General features: G+C 35.6%; 1 protein-coding gene across 2 annotated transcripts in view; it reads left to right on the plus strand.

Annotated features, from left to right (window-relative positions):
* MS3_00002453 (uncharacterized protein) overlaps positions 1-21,413 on the plus strand; it is a 56,615-nt gene extending 35,202 nt beyond the window's left edge. The window contains exons 7-15 of one of the 2 annotated variants that reach the window (XM_051210055.1): positions 1,091-1,249; positions 3,210-3,566; positions 5,436-5,609; positions 9,777-10,082; positions 11,393-11,509; positions 16,665-16,969; positions 18,608-18,913; positions 19,680-20,123; positions 21,155-21,413. In XM_051210055.1, coding sequence (XP_051075543.1) covers positions 1,091-1,249; positions 3,210-3,566; positions 5,436-5,609; positions 9,777-10,082; positions 11,393-11,509; positions 16,665-16,969; positions 18,608-18,632 — 1,443 coding nt within the window. In that variant the 3' untranslated portion in view covers positions 18,633-18,913; positions 19,680-20,123; positions 21,155-21,413. The remainder of the gene's footprint in view (positions 1-1,090; positions 1,250-3,209; positions 3,567-5,435; positions 5,610-9,776; positions 10,083-11,392; positions 11,510-16,664; positions 16,970-18,607; positions 18,914-19,679; positions 20,124-21,154) is intronic. The other variant, XM_051210054.1, reaches the window with a different exon arrangement.
* Positions 21,414-21,829: the final 416 nt, after the last annotated feature.

The raw sequence follows: 21,829 nt of genomic DNA on the forward strand, positions 1-21,829 counted from the left end.
CCCATACTAATACGAAACGGCTGTCTAGTACTTCTAATATTTCAATCGCATCTATTCTGCAATATTAAACGATTATCATTCTACAAAGGCTGATTCTATAGGGTTAATATCAACCACCAGAACTTTATATGATCCATCTTAGGTCTTATTTTTTTATTCATTTATTTATATAAGCTTTTTCTCTCCTTAATCAAAAATATCTTTTCAGAAATGGTATATTACTCGCTTGCTTACGCCTGTTACTCCTCGTGGAGGAGCAAAGGCCATCTACCAGTCAGTTAGTCAATAACAACAGTTCGAGTTCCCATACCACGTTAGCACAAAGATACAATTGTCAATTCAAATCCCATAGTGGTAGAGGTAGTAAGATTATAAGCAGTAATCGGAAACATTAGGGTTTGAAGATGTTAATCAAGGAGTATAATCCAGTGAAATAAGTTTGGAAAAAGAAAAGGAGAATTCGGAAGATTAGAATTTAGGAGAACACGAAGAGTGGATGCACCTGAGCCATTGCAAACGATTTTTAGTCATGTCATTAAAGGTCCATAACCATCGGTCGTTATCGTCTCACGGATCCCAACCAGGTAGTCTACACCTACCAACATGACTCATTCTTTCCACTTGTCAGTGACTTCATGGAATTGTGCCATGTTTTGGTCTGGCCGCCCTTAGCTTTCTTCCAACCTACTCCTACACCATGAAACATCGCACATCGGGGCAGTCGGTGGTTGGACATACTTAGCACGTGTACCAGCCATCTCAACTGATGAAGTTTCGCTACGTCATCAATTGATTTGCCATCCTTAGCTAGTACACGTTTCCTAACAACTGCATTACCTACTCGTTGGTGCCAGGATATACGAGTAATGTTTCGAAGACACCTATGATCGAATACTAGGTCACCTACAGCTTTTCTATAGTTACTGCCGGTTCCAAGGGCGGATAAAGGAGATGGGTTAGGTATGGTGTTAGCGACCCCATCCCGTAGAAAACTAACTCGCTAAAAAAAACCTTTAATAATTCAAAATTATGTATAAACATTCAATAAATTTACTAGAAATAATGTTTACTTTCTTTTCATTCTTTTTAGTTACATATTGAAAATCATTCATTAATTGATATTCAACCAAGACGATGTTTATTAAAATCTGGAGAATATTCTGAAGTTATGATCACCTATAATCATAATTTATCTGGGTGTCATCAATTGCCAATAGTTTGGAAAATTAATGGTGGTCGAGAAATTAAGGTGAATAATTTAGTTCTTAAATATCTGAAGTTATAAGCAACTGACGAGAACCAGACGAAATAAAATGAATTCATGCCATTCTGTTAGAATCTTTATTCTTGATTATCATTTGAGATAGAGACTGTAAAAACTGGTCTTTTTCTAATTCAAAGACTAATTAAATAAGCTTAAATCAGCTTGTAGGTTAATTGACTTTATACCGTAACATTACATTATTTACGTTTTGTTTCTGATATTAATGATCAATAAGCATGAAGATTGTGAAATCTGACACTTATTATTTTCTAATAGTGATAAGTCTTCAAATTGAACGCTAGATTTGGTTCCTAAGCTAATCTAGTAACTCCCCAGGTTAGATCTACACAGTGACTTGATGAACACAAGAGAAAAGGCACGAAATATGTAAGAAACATTTTATTCCAAGCAGATATGATAAGAAGGATGCATAACAACTGGAAAAACCTGCAGTTGATTGCCTAAGACTGGATTAGATGGAAAGTGCTTGTGGGTGACCTATGCTCCTCCATAAGGTGTAACAGGCATAAATAAGTAAACTTTACTCTGAAAATTCGTTCTTGTATAGAAAATCTAAAGTTTTTATATTAATCTAAGATGCTTCTTAGCGTTTACAAAACCTTTATTGGCTATTTATTTTCAAGGAATTTTCTGAATCTTCCACCACGCCCCCCGCAACAAATGGTAATATACATACAATCTAAATAAAGCAGGAACAAATATTGATGCAGAATAATATGTATTCATTACATTTCCTGGTTTCTCGTCAGCTTCTAATAAACTAAAGTCAACAATTACTCTTTTCTCAGTAGCTCTAACTGCATTTACCAATTTACATGTACGTGCCGAAGCACATACATTAGAAGAGTCAAGAGAAGAGTACATGTTCGCATTTCTGAGCATGTTCCAAAGAAATTGAGGCTGCAAGTGACTAGGGCTCTCAATAGTGCAACACCTCGGTACTTACTTGACCCCAGGCATACCATTGACATTCCGCACGCTCTTAAAATGATTAGCAGACAAAGAAATACGACTGCTCTCCGATCGCGAAAAAAAACTTAAACCTGATTTATGTATTCAAAAAGAGACAGTAGTAAACTTATTGTTACCCTGGTAACCCATTTTTATTTTATTTTTATTGTTTTTTGGTTATTTGTGTTATTTTATTTATTTATTTATTTTTAAAACATTTATTTTGTGTTATATTCCCCCCCCCATATTACCGAATTCTTAAACCAACTTTCCATTTCCACATTCCCACTCACTTACCCTCTTAAATTATGTTAACTTTTCAAAACCTATTCAAGTATTACGTAACCTATCTTATCACTGTTTTAATTCCATGAATCCTTTATTACCTCTAAAATTATCACACAAATTCATAAAGGGAACTAATTGCATAAAAGTGTTTTTAGTCACAGTGGATACACTCACGAAATGGCCAGAAATTTATGCTATGTCAAATTTCACAACTAGCCAAACAATCGGTAATTTATCTGAATTCTTTAGCTATTTCGGAGTTCCAGAGACTTTGATGACCGACAATGACTAACAATTCACTTCGAAATCATTCAAACACTTCCACAGCATTAATGGAATTGCACATATACGCTCTCTTTCCAATTCCCTTTAATCAAACGGACAGGCACAGCTCTTTGTTGACACGTTTAAAAATACACTACTGAAAGGGGGGAGATGAGGGGGCAAGTTAGATAAACAGTTTATAGAACTACGCCCAACCCTATTGTCCTAGATGGAAAATCTCCTGCTGAAGTTATGTTCAGAAGAAGTATTCAGACTATATTCAACGTCATGATGGGTGCAGACAAAATCCGAATATTCATAGTTTTAATGTGGATAATATATACAATCATCAATTGTTACTTTTTTATTTTCTTAATTATCTTTTATGTCTATATATTTTTTCTTCATCATTTCTAATTAGTTAAATATGATTGGTGTTACTTTATCATTAAATCAACCTTATTTACAATTAATGAATCGTAAATATATATTGAATCCAACACCAATTGGATTAGGGGATTATCGTTTAGGTTATTTATATCAAATGAAATTAAAAAATCCTAGTTGTAAAACACTTAAATTTCATCTTACTCCACTTCAATGGTTTATGAATGAATCAATAATCAATAAAGAATTGAAAAAATCAGAAATCAATGAAAAATTAATTGAATATGATTTACCTATATTATATTGTATACAAAATCAAGGATTTATTCAATCAAATGGATTGTATATATTAGATTGGAGATTTCGTCCTATAGAAGCAAAAACATATACTGTAAGTTATTATTTATTTAAATATATTTGTTTAAAATAAAGTTATCCGTTGTTAGGATACACTATATACATCCATGTAAATATTGTCAGTTAGTGGTCATGAGTGTTGTTAGAGATATGAGAGTGGTTATCACATCATGGTTGCCCACACCGTGCAAAGGTTCTTCTGAAGGTACCTGAAAACGAAACTGGATTAGAGGTGGTCTTAGTGGCCTGAGAGCGTGACCGCAGTGCCTAAGGGACAACTGCTTGAGGTCGGTCACATACGACCTTTTTGTGAGTAAATTTTGTGTCAACTCCATACTTGTTGAAACCTTATTGCAGGAGACGGATATCCGTGGGATTAAGGTGAGGTGTGCATTTTTAGGATCGACCCTTTCTAACCTCACTCATCCTTATGGGAAGGCATCATCGCTGTCATGCTGGTTGTTTGAAGGTAACACCTTACTGCCGTCACACCTCTGTACAGTCAGCAGTAGGACTTCGCCGTCCGACCTTAGGTCTGTTGCTTTCAGTTTTACCGTTCTTCAACCAACCTGTATGGTATGGTAGGATCTTGAGGAACGATTGTTGCAGCCAGTATAGCTTGATAGGTTCATCACGATAGGCAAGGTTTTCATCACGATCTGATATCAGCTATAATGCCAAAACTCTATTTATCCGAATGAACGAGTGAATTTCGAGTCAAAATCCGAGACCTGTTATCTTCTACGTGATTGGTTCGTCCATAAATTATAGTATCGCCGGATAAGAAATGAACACATATACGGTCAAATAAAAACAGAGTTGATAGGCGAACAATTGACAAGGTCAAAATATGATTCAAGAAGAATGAATAGATCGGTCTGTCTGGAAGCTAGAAAAAGCTATGTGGACTTAACACAGTAACCGACACTCTACAAGACTTACTATATATAAGAAAACAGTGAAACAGCAAGTTAAGTCTATTAATCTACAGGCAAAATTGTTTGACATAAAGAATAAATGCAAATCATCAGTAAATGTTTGACGATGAATGATAAGTCTTTTGAGCTAGAAGTAAGGTCTTTAGTATACAATTAAAGAGATTAGAATGCACATTGTTACATACAATGGTCTCTAAGTATGAACTTTCTAGCACACTTAACATCACGCATTTATAAAACTTTTAGGAAATACGTTATTCTAATCTATTGGTTCTTATTGTTATTGATTCGACCAATGAATATTGATATTGATACTAGATAATATGACTTAATACAGGATTGATAGACTAGATCAATAGATCGATGGACACACTCAATATCGGATAAACGATTTTAATCGTGATCATTATCGCTGATTTCAATGTTAGATTACTGATGACAATCTGTAGGAATCTCTAAATTAACCCTACTCATCAAAATTAGGGATAGATCTGTAGTGTGACGTCGAGTCGCGGTTGACTGTGATCACCACTACAGGAAGACTACGTGCCAGTTAACCAGTAAGATCCCCCGTAGGTCAAATATCAGAAGGCAATTGATGGCTGTAGTCGAGATGTATTTGTTGGCGATTTCGTGGTATCGAAAGAATACCGAGATGGTGCCAAAGAAGTACAAGCGGAATCACTGAGCAAACGTAATTGCGTGCAAGGTCACAATCAACGGAAGGAAGAATGTTAAACAAACAAGCGCAGTAAAACAATCACTGGTATAATTGGTTATAATAATAATTGTTTCCATTAAACCAATCGCGTTCTTTTGATGAAAGTAGGTCACTACAGATTTTGGTAATCTATGTTAACCACTGCATGAAATTAAAGTCTTCAGCTTTCCGTGAACTTCTTATAAATATTTACGTGATTATTTTCTAATCATATTTAATATAATAAATTGTATATAATTTTCAGGCTTATTGTTATATTCATATTGTGGATGCTGAACTACCATCAGTTACTAATCAATCAGTTTATTCTGATACTATTCTATTAGAATTAGTAGCAATTGGATATGATCCAAAACAATTGGGACCTAAAGAAATAATAGCAAATCCACAGCATGTTCGAATTCCAACTGCTATTGAAGTAATTGTACACATAAATAGATTGTTTATATGCATTTTAAATGTACTATTTTTCATAACAGCTTAAAGTAGGTATGCAATTCTAAGCTTCACAAGTTTGTTTTTTGGTGCACTCTGATTGATAATACTTATAAGTAGTATACAAATGGTTCTTGCGAAATACTAATGTTAGATATAGACTATTGGATAGAAAAAGTAAATTAATTAATATGGGTACCATATGTGGGCATCATATGTGAGAATCATCCCTAACTATCTATAATATGCGATGACGTCTAGCATGGAATTAACTTTTTTTTAAAAACAATTACTAGCGGTAAGATGAGAGTATGTCATGAATTCATGAAGTCAATAATTGCTGATCTGAGCTATGCACGTAAGTTTAGACGTTTTAGTCGGTGTCTATACCCACTTTTCAGTCAGTCAGTCAACCAGTAACAACTTAGAACTTCGCGCGTCTGTAAATCATTTCGAGTTCCCATACCACATTAGCACAGAAATGCAGTTGTCCATTCAAATCCCATAGTGAAAGAGGTAGTAAAAGTATAAGTAGTGATCGGAAAGATTAGGGTTTGAAGATGTTATTCAAGGAGTATAATCCAGTGAAATAAGAAAGGGATATTAACAATTCAGAAGATTATAATTTGGGAGAACACAAAGAGTGGATGCACCTGTGTCATTGCAAACCATTTCGAGTCATGTCACTCTAGGTCTCTAACCATCGGTTACTATCATCTCGCGGATTTCAACTAGGTAGTCTACACCTACCAACACGACTCACTCAGTCTACTTTCAGCCCACTTGTAATTAGTATTTGAAAGCTTTAGATGACTTAGCATAAAATTGATTCCAACGGCTCAGTTGCAATATTCCTCTGCCTCCAAATTGTCAGATAGGAAACATCCTTACGGTTTTGTTCTTAAAAACATTTTCAGTTTCTTTTCAACTATTCTCCTAAAGTTTAGGTCTTTAATACATTTAATACTATTTTACCATTTTTTTGCCTTTTGTTCTGATAATTCCCCTCATTACTATGTTAACGTAGATAACGATAACCTGGACCGGTATTTATATTCGTTCCAGACCCTAAATAAATAATTAATATCTGATTGCTTATTTCATTATTGTAGTTGACTTAACTATCTATAATTATGTAGGTGTATTATTCTATTGACTTCCATCAAATTGGTTATTCATTGTTTTTGGTTCTAGTCTTGTAAAATAATAAAGTAAAATTCTAAAGGTTACGCCTTTAACATGTAAAAGATATATAGTTCGAAAAACCTTGGTAATTATAACATCAAAACATCAATATGTTGGTGACAGATAGCCAATCAATATTATTTACTGCACAATCACAAAGAGATAAGTTATCCCAATGCTTATCATTCACAACTATATAAATTTACCTTTTTAGGCCAGAGTAAGTTTGTATTGGTTTTCAGGAGAACTAGACGCTATCCAGGTTTTAACATTATGATCTGAACAACAACTCAACTCTATAATGCAACTACACAGGTATTTACTACCCTATGTCCAGTATTGAGAAGATTGACTTAATTTCAATCAGCCTTTGTTGGTGAATATATATCCATGTGTAGATTGTTACTGTACAGCCATTTTTCTTATAATGATTAAATATCATAACTTTAGAACGAGTGAGTGTTGATTTGTATTCAGTAGCCCAGTGGATAACGCATTAGGTGTTTGAATAAAAATGGACTGATTTCCACTTTGGTTGTGAATATCATGATTGGGATTCACAGGCATTAAGCTAACGAGTCTGAGATAGCACAAGACACGCGTCCTGGATCACACTGGTAGCCATAAACCATTTAAACAATGAATTCATACTTTTATACTTACGCCTGTTACTCCTAATAGAGCACAGGCCGCCGACCAGCATTCTCCAACCCACTCTGTCCTGGGCCTTCTTTTCTAACTCCACCTAATTCTTGTCCATTTTTCTCATGGCGGGAGTATAGCAAAAGCTCCCCTGAAGCTAGCCGTTGTTGTCTAACCTGCGTCCAATGTGTTTCACTGGTCCCAAGCACCTCTAGGTTGTATCTTCTCATTTCTGCAGCAATTTGGAAGGCTCTCCCGGTGTCCCACATTGTACGAGTATTTAATGTGCCTAAATAAGTGGTTGCTCTGGTTGTCAGAAGGGGCATCGGCCTCGTGACTTCCGAAGGAACTCGGCTTCCATCATGAGGCGTGATAGTTCTTCTAAATGAAGACCTTCTGACTCCCAGGGCAGAACTTGAATGGTTTGAATAATTTTTTCTGGTTAGCGTTTTTTTAGCGAGTTAGTTTTCTACGGGATGGGGACGCTAACCCCATGCCCCACCCTCCTCCTTTATCCGGGCTTGGGACCGGCAGTAGCCCCCGGAGGGACTCCAGACGGAGTTCATACATTTTTACATATCCTATAAGGACTGAATATGCGAAACTAACTTAGAATCATGTGCTACATGGTCTATTGTTACACGATTGATCAATAAAGTGTGAAAATTTACGCTACAATAACAAATTAACTTAAGTTCGTATTTTACATTCCTACCGTGTTGAGTATAGGTATAATAATGATAATTGTTTACTTAGAATCTCTTCAAATTTCCCAAGTACCCCTTTCGCTGTGAAATATAACTGGATAAATGAATATAACATGCCCACTTACTTTATTTACTCAGTCTGAGAAGTAAGTGAGTACACTGATATTACAAAACACTATTTATCCTTTGCGAACAACTCTCCATTTTTAATAAAACATGTATCTTATCTCCTTGTCAACTGTTCCGAGAACATCCACAGACAGAGTTAAAAATCAAACTTTCTACTTGCCTCCACTGTTTCACTTTACTAAATCGCTCCTGCATAACCATTCTACGCTTTAAGATCAAGGAGAAATCTCAGAGAACTAAATTTGGTAAGAAAAGGTGTTCCATAGCATTGATAAAATTAACGGCCAGAAGATTTCAAATAATCACGATTGAATGTTTAGATTGATCGTCCTAACATATTATCTTTGCAATTTTGACCACTATTTTTAAATTTCTTTATCTATATGTTACCTTAATTACTTTACTTACTTCACATATGTTACTCCCAGTGCAGAATAGGCCGCCGACCAGCATTCTCCAACCCACTCTCTCCTCAGCCTTCCTTTCTAATTCCCTCCAATTCTTGTTCATTATTCTCATGTCTGTCTCCATTTCTCTGCAAACTGTATCCTTTGATCTTCCTCTCCTCATTTGGCCTTGAGGATTTCACGTGAGGGCTTACCTTGTGACGCAGTTGGGTGCTTTCCTCAATATGTATCCTATCGACTTCCAACGCCTCTTCCTGATTTCTTTATCCGCTAGGATTAGATTTGTTCCCTCTTACAGTAGGTTGTTGTTATTGATGTCTAACCAACGGAAACGAAGTATTTTGCATGGGCAACTGTTAATAAACACTTGTATCTTCTGGATGATGGTTGTGGTCGTTCTCCAAGTTTCCGCCCTTTACAACAGAACTATCTTGACATTTGTATTGAAAATCCTGACTTTGATGCTGGTTGACAATTGTTTTGAGTTTCAAATGTTATTCAGTTGTAAATGTGCTGCTCTTGCTTTGCCGATCCGCGCCTTCACATCTGCATCAGATTCACCGTGTTCATCAATGATGCTGCCCAGATATGTGAAAGTTTTTACATCTTCCAAAATCTCTTCGTCAAGTGTGATTTGATTGGTGCATCTTGTGTTGTATTCGAGAATCTTGCTTTTCTGTTTGTGTATGTTGAGGCCTACTGCTGCTGAAGCTGCTGCTACACTGGTTGTCTTCTTCTGCATTTGTTGTTGCGTGTGCGATAGAACAGCCAGATCATCTGAGAAGTCTAGATCATCCAGCTACATTCTAGCTATCCACTGCATCTCGTAATTGTTCCGAGATGTTGACGTCTTCAATAATTTGTAATTATCTTAACAGATTTTGTCTAGTTTCATCACAAATTTTATGTTTAACCACTGTGCGAACATTTGCTGAACAGATCACAGATATTTTTAGCACATTTCGACAAACTAAATAAACTTCTTGCAAATTTTGTCTTATCCTTTTTAAATGAATAACACCTGAGATCCTAGCCAAAAACAAAATGGATTTACAGTATAATATTTGCCTTATTTTACAGAATCATATAATCTCTTTGGATAGAAAACCACAGTCAATCATTAAATCCAACAATGATAGTATAGATGAGGATGATTTGACTTTTCGAAATTTTCCTCCACTTGCACGTCGAATTAAAACTCCAATTGATTCATGGGTCAATTTATCACATCATTTAATAGAATTACATCGTATTATTATTGGAACACGTTGTAGACGTTTAATTCATATGACAAATAGATTTAGCTCTGATATTCATCGATTACCTGTTAATAATCGATCGGTTTATCGATTTCGATGGTTTACGGAATTTCCAAATGATATGGAGGTAAGTGAATTGTTTTTTACTGATGTTAATAGCTCATTCAAAATTAGCTTATCATCCTGACACAACGATATATCACCTCAAGCTCTCATATAATGTCAGCATGACAAGATGAAGATCTAACAATGAGGGAATATTTGATCTATGTAATCACGGGTGTGTACCAAAGCAGCCCGGTTTTACCGGATTTGGTGACTATGATGGATGGATGATTATTGAGGTCAATATGTTAGGCGATGCATTAGTCAAATTGATTCCTCTCTATATTATTACAAGATTATATCAGTTCTTTCATATAAATTGAGAAGATTAGCGATTAAGATTATTCATATGTGGTTGTATTCAGCTCTAAGACTTGAGCTTATATATCAATCAACCTAACTGCTAAAATTGAGTCACCATCCTTAGACAATTTTCGAGTTACTTTGTGAGGTCGCGCTGCCTCTCTCTCTTACTTGATAACCGTGCCTCATACTAGATACTTTTGAACAATCTTGGCTATGAGATTTAAATGCCCAAGATTTGGTCTCTGGAAGAGTTGTGGGTTAACATTACTAAAAACTATTATACTAGAATGAGACAAATACCCATGCACTCTACTTTCACCTTTCATTGTGGCACATTTGCAGTCATGATCGACTTATATTTCCTGGTTCATGTATTCTGATATTCGCAGTCCACTGAATAACCATTTTGTAAAATCAAGAATTTCATCAGATAATTATGATTATTAACTTCTTGTCTCTTAGTTTAGTTTGATAATTCAAATCCTCCTGATAAGTTTTGCAAATTGGACGCTATATTCGTCTCCTAAGCTATTCTGGAAACCACTAAGCTAGAACTAAACGGCGATCTGAACACGAGAGAAAAGACCCAAAGTATGCGAGAAGTAGTTTACTCCAGGGTTCATTTTAATACAGAAAATACAGGGTTTTTATATTATTTTAAATGTCCTTGGGTTGCTAGAAGATTTTGGAATGCTACTAAACATAGTAGCAGTGTAGCAATCAGCCAATCAGAATCTCTGCATGTGACGTTTCACTTCCTTGATATTTTGGGCCAAAACGTCAAGTGAACGCTTATTAGTGTTTCCTGATCCTTGCTTGTTTTTTGCAAGCAATTTTCTGGATTACCCCAACACCTTCTTGATGAAAAGTATCAATGAAAACCATCATCAACTATAGAGTTACTTCAAATTTGAGCTTAATTATACTATTTTCACCTATTATTAGTCTCTTATGTATAGAAAAGTATAAGAATGCTTGTTGACAATTTATTTCCATTACCTTTTATATTCCTCTTATGACTTTTAGATTGTTAACATTGATCCAAGAACAGGGAGAATTAAGCCAGGTCAAACAATTCAAGAACTGATTACTTTTACAGCTAGTGGATTACCACGTTTTACTGAGATAAATCTAATTTGTGAAGTGAGTGGTGACAAAAACAGTCGAAATTCTTTATGTATCTTTCAACTTTCTTTTATGATTGTTATGATTCTCTTTTTTACAGTGATAGGATCTGATCTGAGCAATTAAAGATTGGAAAAAGCGTAAGATTGGTCATTATTCAATGATCACTCAATTGTAAATATCACAGTACTACAGAAGGTCAATCTCGGCTACAATAGTTTATTGGTTATGTTTAAGAATGTGAAGTTAGCTAACATCGGTTCGTACTCAACAGGCAACCCTGACCTGTATGGTACCTAGATTTAGAATCGGCGGTTAACTACCTCCGAACATCTAACATATTTACATTATATCACTCAAAATATTTAGATATAGAAAATGTTAAATGACGATTAACAAAGGACTATTGAACATGTGAATTTTACGTAATTTTGGTAAACTAAATAACCAGTGCAATCTATATAGATTTTCCATATTCCATATTCTTTAATCTAAGATTTTTGGAGGAACTATCAAGAAACTGTGGGCATAGACTTCATATTAGTTAACAACTGTCAGCAATTCATTTCTACAATCATATAATATCTGATATTCCCTATGATTTTTGTTGAGATCTCTTGAGTATTCCTCTATAAAGTCTACAGAAGCCAAGAAAAGACTGAAACATCATATCTAATTAATATTTGATTGAAAATTCCCAGAACAATCTAGTACATGGATGGATTATATTCCACACTATTTCGATACTAAATTTAGCACTCTGTCAGAAGTTTCCAGAAGGTTAAGATCATCCGTACACTGATAAATGATGTAATTTTCCGTTCATAAATTAACCTTGAAATGAAGCTTCTGTTCTCACTACGCTTCTCTACATTACCGTTCGAAGCTCATGTGTAGAAGAATTCTAAGGATCGCGGATAAAAATTTTGCAATCATTTACTTGTGCACCGACCAAGCTCATAATTTAGCTTAAAACAAATTAATTCTAATCAAATGTAATGATTGAGCATATAATTTTATTGCCAGTCAGTCAGTAACAACGTAGAACTTCGTACGTACGTACGTACATCAGTTCGAGTTGCCACACCACATTAGCACAGAGATACAATTGTCAATTCAAATCCCATAGTGGTAGAGGTAGTAAGATTATAAGCAGTAATCGGAAACATTAGGGTTTGAAGATGTTAATCAAGGAGTATAATCCAGTGAAATAAGTTTGGAAAAAGAAAAGGAGAATTCGGAACACGAAGAGTGGATGCACCTGAGCCATTGCAAACGATTTTTAGTCATGCCATTAAAGGTCCATAACCATCGGTCGTTATCGTCTCACGGATCCCAACCAGGTAGTCTACACCTACCAACATGACGCACTCTGTCCACTTGTCAGTGACTTCATGGATTTGTGCCATGTTTTGGTCTGGCCGCCCTTAGCTTTCTTCCAACCTACTCCTACACCATGAAACATCGCACATCGTGGCAGTCGATGGTCGGACATACGTAACGCATGTTCCAGCTATCTCAACTGATGAAGTTTCACTACTTCATCAATTGACTTGCCATACTTACCTATCACCCGTTTCCTTACAACTGAATTACTTACTCGTTGGTGCCAGGATATACGAGCAATGTTTCGAAGACACCTATGATCGAATACTGGTAACCTTCGAATATCCTCTGATGAGACTTTCAAGATAAGTGAAGCAGTCGATACTCTCAACTACTTCACTCTCTATCATTAGTTCGGGTGTCTACGCCACCCAATCCTGAAGCAACATTTTACATTTCGAGGAAAGGAATCGCATGCTGAACATGCTTGCATTGTTGCTTAGAGTGGTAAGAAGACTCTGCATCTTGTCAGCGTCTTCACCAAATAGAACTGTATCATCCGCATATTCTAAGCCAACAAGTGAATCTCCCGGTAGAAGTTCAACTCCTGGAAATCTAGATGAGGAAAGTGTCATCTCTAAAAGCACGTCAACGACAAAGTTAAACAGGAATGGAGAGAGTGGACATCTCTGACAGACACCACTTGAGGTAATCAATTCTGATGACAGTTCGCCATAAGCTCTCATTCAACCAGTTGTGTCCGAGTAGATAGCCTTTATAAAATTAATGTACTTCTCTGGTACTCCTTTCAGTGACAAACACTGCCACAGAAACTCACGATCAACAGAGTCGAATGCTGCCTTAAGGTCGAGAAATACTACGATTATGGGGCATCTGAATATGTGTCTATGTTCTAGAACCTGACGTAGTGTGAATATCTGATCTATACAACCACGTCCAGGTCGAAAACAGCTTGAATAATTCTCAGATCTTGTTAATTGATTAACTTTAAAATTCAGTTAATCGAATATTATGTTGATGATCGGTAGAATGCTTGTCTCAATTTGATGAACAGACTAACATGGAATTATGATCTAATACAATGTCTCAACTTCACTTCTATATGAAATGAATATACAAATAACATAATCCATAAAAAGATAATTAATATTTATTACACATCTCTACTGTACATCTTTAAATGCATCGATAAGTGATATCATTAATTTTAACGAATAATCTAAACAACAGCCAGATAATATGCATAATTCTATTCTTTCACTATGAGATGGTGGAGATCTGTAGCTCAGGTGGATGAAGTTTGTGCTGATGATGTCGTTCAGAAGAACGATGAAAGCTCCACGACCAAACCATCCAGCTCAGAGAACAAAACTCCACCAAAATTCTTTCACTATGCATACTACTTTATGTGAAATAAATAATAAGTAGTAAGTACAATGTAAAGAGTATTTGATTTGATACAGGAAAGTAAACACATTCAAATAAATTCTTTATAATGTATCTGTAACGTTCAGTATAATATTTAGTGCCACATCAATAAATTTTAAAACAAAACCCTGAAAATATCAGCCTCGTAATCTTTAATCCCAATATCTCTTCATCTCTACCACTCCGTCTTTTCATATCACATCCCTAAGTTTAGTTACTGCTAATGAATTACTACTAATTATAATAATAACGACTGAATTCCTTAAGTATCGATAGCTTGCCGACCAAATCGCGACAATACGGTTCACTGTTGAACAATCAATTGAATGGAGCTCGTCAACAGGCATCAGCTCGCCTGATTATGAGAAAGTACTTAACAGTGTGGATAAAAACGATTTGGAATCTCCTTTAACATTTTGGAGTGAGTAGAGAAAGAGATTGACATCATCATATGGAATTCTTACGACAGACTAAACTGTCATGTTGTGCAGGGAGGACAGCTCACTGATCCACTCCAAGTGGAGACCAGTGTCAGACAAGGCTGCTTGCTCTCAACCTTCCTCTTTCCTCTGGTGATTGACTGGATTATGAAGACCTCGACATCTGAGGGGAGGTACGGAATACTATGTCAGCTTGCACACAACTAGACGACTTGGACTTCGAAGATCACCTAACTCTTCCATCCCATGCACACCAACAATTGCAATCAGAAACAGAGAGTGTGGTAGCAGCAGCCTCTACATCAGTAGACATCAACATAGACAAGGGAAAAGTAACATCCACAAATACAACATGGAGAACGCAAACCAAACCAATCACACTTGATGGAGAAACTCTGGGACCGGTGGAGACTTTCACGTACCTGGGTAGCATAATCGATGAACAAGGAGGATATGGATGCAGACGTAAATGCAAGGACTGGCAAATCGAGGACAGCATTCCTACAACCGAAGAAAATATGGATCTCAAAACAACTGTCAACCAATATTGATGGTCAGAATCTCCACTACGAACGTCAAGACAGTTCTACTGTATAGAGCTGAACCATCGAGAACAACCACAATAATCATCAAAAAATTAGTCATTTATCAGCATTTGTCTACACAAGATACGTAATGTCCATGGGAGAGAACAAACCAGCTTCCATCTGAAGAGGAAGTTAGAAGAAGACGGTTTATGTGGTGGGTGGAACATAAATTGTGGAAATCACCAAAGTCCATTACAAGGTAAAGCCTAACTTTGAATCCTGAAGGGAAACGGAAAAGAGGAAGACCAATGAACACACTGCGCCGATAATCGGAAGCAGACATCTAAGGAATAAATAAAAATTAGTAACAACTTGAAAGGAGAATGGAGGACAAACTCAGTTGGTATATCTTGGTCGTCAACCTATGCTTCTCCATTAGGTCTAACAGGTATAAGTAAATGTAGAAATACTACATTATTTCGATCTTTGTTATTTTCATTTCATCGTGCTAATCTGGCGTAATAACTTCTGCAAAACCCATCTATATCATACTCCATGTTGATGGTGGTTATCTGTCTGCTTATACCATTAGATACTTCATGAGTTGTATAACATTGTAGTGCTCTTATACCTCTTCTCCTTAGCCACATATGCCCTCAGATTCTTTTAATGTACACATATATGTTTTTGTTGTTACAAAAACTTCTTGTTGTCACTGCATTTTACTGTCATTTGAATGACAATGAACGAATCGCTAAAGTAAAACCATTCTTTATAAGCTTGTATATATCATTATTAATATTTGGAAGATATTTTATGTCATTTTACACATAAACTAACTGTAGTGAACAAGAGCATAAAAATGGGGACAACCAAATACAACACCACAGAACATCTTAGTACAATCTAAGAACAATATAGTAAACGCTTCATTTGCTAAATATCTCAGACTTGATTGTTCCTTCGTTTTCACACCAATCACTCACTGTTCTCATTCTTTTCTCTTCGATCTTCTTAACCTTCTGCCTCCAGACATTCTACTTTCGATTGGTGATACATGCTACTTATATCTGTCGATATCAATAGCACAAACCACAATGCCAACTACTACGATAACCACTTAATCGTCATACATAAATAAATGTTAAATTACACTTGTTCAGTAAGTTAACCAATAAAGTTCTTAACTCGGAGAATACTGTAACAATGTTTATCAACTAGTAAACAAAGCAGTATATGCAGTGGTTTACACAACCCTGAAAGACAGGGTAGTCAGCAGAGATCAGAGTCAATGACATATTTATTGCTGATTAATGTGTAGAGGTTAAAATACTATTCAAGCATTGATTCTAAGGGCGTTCTCTACTCCTAGACGAATAAGTTACATGTTCATCATTACAACGACTATTATTACATTTTTTTATCATTTAGTTAATCGATGAACATGAAGAGAACAAATATTGTGAAGAATTAAAGTCTTGGCAATCCGAAATAGATAGATTGAAAGTTGAATTTACAATAACAGATAATGACTTAATAAAAAAGAAAGCGAAACCAGAAGCCATATCATCAGAATCAGATGAGATTGATATAGATGAGTTTTGTCAAAAATGTCCAAAACCAATTCACACCAAACCAGTTTACGTTTACCTCACAATCAGTGCGGAAATAATCAATAATGAAGCTGCAAAAATCTATGGTGTAAACGATGAAGGGAAAACATCATTCATTGACTAGTAAGTAAAATATTTTTAACATGGGTAATTTGTGGAAATTAATGTAATATACATCATATTTTGACAAGGAAGTATTGGACAGTCGTTCCATCCTAGTATGGGACTTCTCAAGAAGTGCTCATTCACGACCCCACCAAGAGTCGAACCCAAGAGCTTAGGGTCTCAACACTCTGGTAATAAAAGTAAGAGATACACTCTAATTGTAGAGACATCAACTGGCAACTCTAGGACTAGAGAACGAACACTGAGGTGATGGAGAGGATCAATATAACAACGAAGTGTTGAGTATATAATGATAGAATAAAACCTCTGAAGAGGTATATATGTATAGATTTATTACTGGTGAGTCCCAAGTACTTCGACATCTATTGATTTTCATTTAAAACAAACGTTTCTATTTTTACCTTCAAAGTATGGGTTGCTTTAACGACATATAAGTAGACATATGAAATCGGAAATCACCAAATTAGATGTTTATTTAAACAAAACTTCTCGAGTAGTTGTTGTGTTATATAATTTTAGGTAGACTAAACGTTAGATCTCATTGACCATTCGGTTAGGTGAAATCATTTTATTCTGAGTTAAAATTGAACGATCACTATATAATTGGGATTTCCGCCATTTTTGACAAACTGAAGTGATCGAGTGAAATTATATCACAATAAGTATGTATTGCACTGACGCATTAACTGACAATAAATATGACTGCTAACCTCACCACATTCTTTTACTAAACGGCAGTGATATAAGAAAACATTTGTTCTATGATTATTAATCAATTCGTGAATGACAATCGTCACGAATTTATTTCAATCGAGGTACCATTGAAAACCAAAAAGAACTAGACAACTGTGTAGTCTTAGTAAGGAACTCCTTAATAGTGTGCAATAATGACCTTACCAGGGATCGAAACCTTAGTACTCAATAGCAAACTAACTGATTAATTTGTAACACCTACAAATTAAAAACGATCGCCACAATAGTCGTTTAGTCTAACTATAATAGTCAGCTTGCCAGTTACTTAGGTCTGAACGAGTTTCTAAATTTTTTTAGTGGAAATTTGTAACCAGTGGAATGAAACGGTTGCTAACAAAGTTTTCTAACAGTTAGGTACTTGTCACAAGACTTAGAATTCTTTAGTCTGATCCTTGGTGGGGTTGTAGTTGTAGGTTGCCGAAAAGCCCGACATCTGCCAAGCACCCACTGGTTCTCAGCAGTATCCCAACTGAAACCAATTGATGACAAATATCATTTACAACTTTAGAAAACAATTTCCACAAGACTCCTTTATTTAAAATTCCCATATGTACCAATTTACGATTACCATTAAAAAAATGACTTGCGCTGATTGATCTTTACGGCAGAATAACGTGTCTAATAAAATTATTCAGACCATATAGTAGTACTGTTGTGTATTTTGCTTATGCTGACAGATATAAGTAATATATAGCAGCAGTCGGAAGTAGAATGCCTCCCAGTCGAAGACCGATATAAAGTGAACAGGAAGAGAAACAGGGAGGAATTGGAACAATCATGAAGTACGAGAAGGACAACTGATGGAAGATGTGAATGTATTTAGTGTTTTTCATATTTTATGAAAGCACTGTTTTAGCACACCTAAATTCTCTCTTATTACAGCACATGTGTAAATCTACCTTGCTAGCTAAGCGAACTACTCACTCCCATTTTCGAACAACGAATAGGAGAATTTCGCCAAAAGGCAGGCTTCCATTCGAGAACAATTGTATTTTCTCCACGAATGTCTTCGCCAGCATGTCCTACCAACAAGTGTAAGATAGAGACCTCCAATCAACTGTCCATTGGGATGGAGAATAGCTGAGCAAAGTGGAAGAAAAACGGTACACCTAATGATAACGGATGCACATTACAGAGCTGCTCACTATTATTGCTTGAAAACAGCAAGTCTTATTCATGTTCACATGGGTAGTACATGTACAAAATTTCATTTGAAATATTATAGTTATGCATTTTATACGCTACATCTTTATGTCACTATCTTTTATTTATTTTAACACATAGATATTGGTACAAGGAGGCACCAAATACATATGTGCCACACAGATCTCAATTGATATGTGTGGGTGTTATGATACTGCCCGGCTGCCCAAACCGAAGCAGCTGGGTTTTCTTAGGGGGCCATACCCGGAGCCTTCGACCTGAAAGTCTGATCCACAAGGCAGTGGAGAAGGGTAAGGAGATGCAGTCCCATGGTAGCCGGTGACCAACGATTGGTTCATACGCCATTTGTTCCTTCAGGATTCTGGAGCCCATGTGCACTATTGGTTTGGAATCAGGGTTTTCCAACTCCCCTAGGTGAAGTCTCCATGTCCACCAACCCGGTAAAAGCGCCGGACATTCGCTTTTCGTTTTCTCATTTTCGTGAACAACACCCCCGCCACGAGAAGGCAGTGAGTAGGACTTCCCTGGCGGAGGCTATATACGCATGGTCATGTGAGAGCATTTCGAGGGGGAGAGTGGACTCTCCCCACTCTCGGCCGTACCAGGGCATTTGGGGGCGTGTCACTATCTAGTTGACTATAGTTCCCAAATCCCTTTCTGATACCGTCGTGATAGCCTATATTATCAACACTGATGTTAAAACTAAAAAAGTGGATTGTTTTACCAATTACCTACATAAAATCTAATACACAGATATTCCTTTTTCAAATTACTTTTCTCTTTTCTTTAGTGCACAATTTTTTAATTCTAATCATTCAGCTGCTAAAGCAATCAGTTCAACTAAAATACAAGATCATATTTGGAACTTACATCAACAATTATTCACTGATTTGATAACATCTTTAATAGATAGTTTAATATTTAATAATGAATTTGTACAAATTATTCAAAATATTGTTATTCCATCTGAGAATATCATTCATGCATCATCATCATTGAACAACAATGAAATCATCGTTGATGATGATGACGATGATGATCCAGTCCCATTATGGATACAAATAAAATCAGATAATTGTTATAAACCTAACGAATTATCAATTAATTATATAAATGACATAAAAAAAACAACAAATCACTTAAATAATTGGATACCTGAAATAGTTCAAGAGAAAACTAATAGACAAGATATGAAAAGTATAAATAAAGAAACTGCCGACAGTATGTGCATACAGTAAGTTGTATATTTATTCTTCCCCCTGCCTAAAATGGAAGTAAGCGTCAGTAAACACGATCGATTTCCCGTAACGATTAAACATCAAACAATCTGTGCATATCATGTCTATCGTAAAAATAAGATAAGTCTAAGTATTACCAGATTTGTCTGTATATATTTGTGGAAGTTGTTAAGTTTCATTAAAATTATGAACCAATCAATGTTAGACCACATTTGGACAGCCACCTCATTATCGTAGAGATTTTTTATGGGGGACCTATAGAGCAATCTGGGCAACTAGCAGTCTTCTTGACCTGAGAACTTGAACGCAGTTGCCGAGAGACAAATGCTTGTAGCCAGTTATACAGCATTTCTGTGGATCTATGTTGAACTAGCTTCTCAATTTTCAGAATTCACTTCCTCTAAGATGAAGAGTACTGTTCTTAGTACGTGTCATCCCCAACCTCTTTCCCGGTCTTTGGAAATGTAATGTGGTTGGGGATGTTGATTGTCCGTAGGAGGCTTTATGCTGACATGACACTCCACTTCGAGTACGACATAGCCCTGACCTTACATTTGATGCATTTAGTCTTACTACTCTCTAGCCAACCTATATAGTGTGATGCGACTTCGATGAACTGATTTAACTCGACTGGATCATCACGATAAACAAGCCTAACCGGTGTTAAGATGACGTCTACAGTCGGAATATAATTTACTTAACATCCAATCACTAACAGCTTATGAATGGTAATCATTTCTTCCTAGCTCAGTATTTATCAGCCTACATCAGATTAAATCTGAGATGAATGTCACACCACTGAGTCGAAATTCAGTGGTTCCATGTATTTTTTTTTTGTGAATGAACTTGTAGTTAGATGTTAAAGTCTCAAGCCACTAATCCAATGTTCCCTGATTTTAAATGATTTCCCAACTAATTTAAAAAAGGTACTTACATGTTATACATAAGCTCCACAACCTTTTCCTCCTCCCCCCTTCCTACCAATAAAATAATTAATATTTTTTAAATCATGTTCTAATCATTTTAGGAATCCGGCTATTCAATGGTTAATTGAAGATGCTTTAGCTGGTATGCTAAGTAATATTCTGGATGAAGTAAATGAAAAAGAATTCGAAATAACTACTAGACCAAGAATAATCGCATTACCACCGATGACAATACTACAGAACAAAATGGAAGATAAATAAATGAAATACACTATGAACTATAATAGTCTTGAAGTTTTATATATAAAAAGTGAAACGAAACATCATTGAGTCTACACAATACATAGATTAATGTTAATGTATAATTATTGATTCTTTTTCTCTTAAAAAAAAATATGCACATTTCACATTGCAAAACGATAGACAATACAGTAGATAAGAGTAAGTAACTACAGAAACCCTTGACATTACTGTTTGTTACTCTTAATAAAAAACAGAACAGTTCACGGATTTATTACATAAACCGGTCAGAAAAGTAAAAGTTGATTAGATTGTACAAAATTTGTTATTTCCAAAACTCTAAAATTGACGTACGATATATTGCATAACCTTTTTTTAAGCTATCATTACTGGTAATGAAAACAAATACTTCCCAGTAATCCTACTCTACATTTTACTGTCCACATTCTAAGAGAAATAAGTAAAATAAAGATGAAGTTAATCTGAAAAATGTGATGTATTCATTCAGTCAGTCAGTAACAACGTAGAACTTCGTA

Source organism: Schistosoma haematobium, chromosome 1, assembly GCF_000699445.3.
Source record: "Schistosoma haematobium chromosome 1, whole genome shotgun sequence".
NCBI classification, from domain to species: domain Eukaryota; kingdom Metazoa; phylum Platyhelminthes; class Trematoda; order Strigeidida; family Schistosomatidae; genus Schistosoma; species Schistosoma haematobium.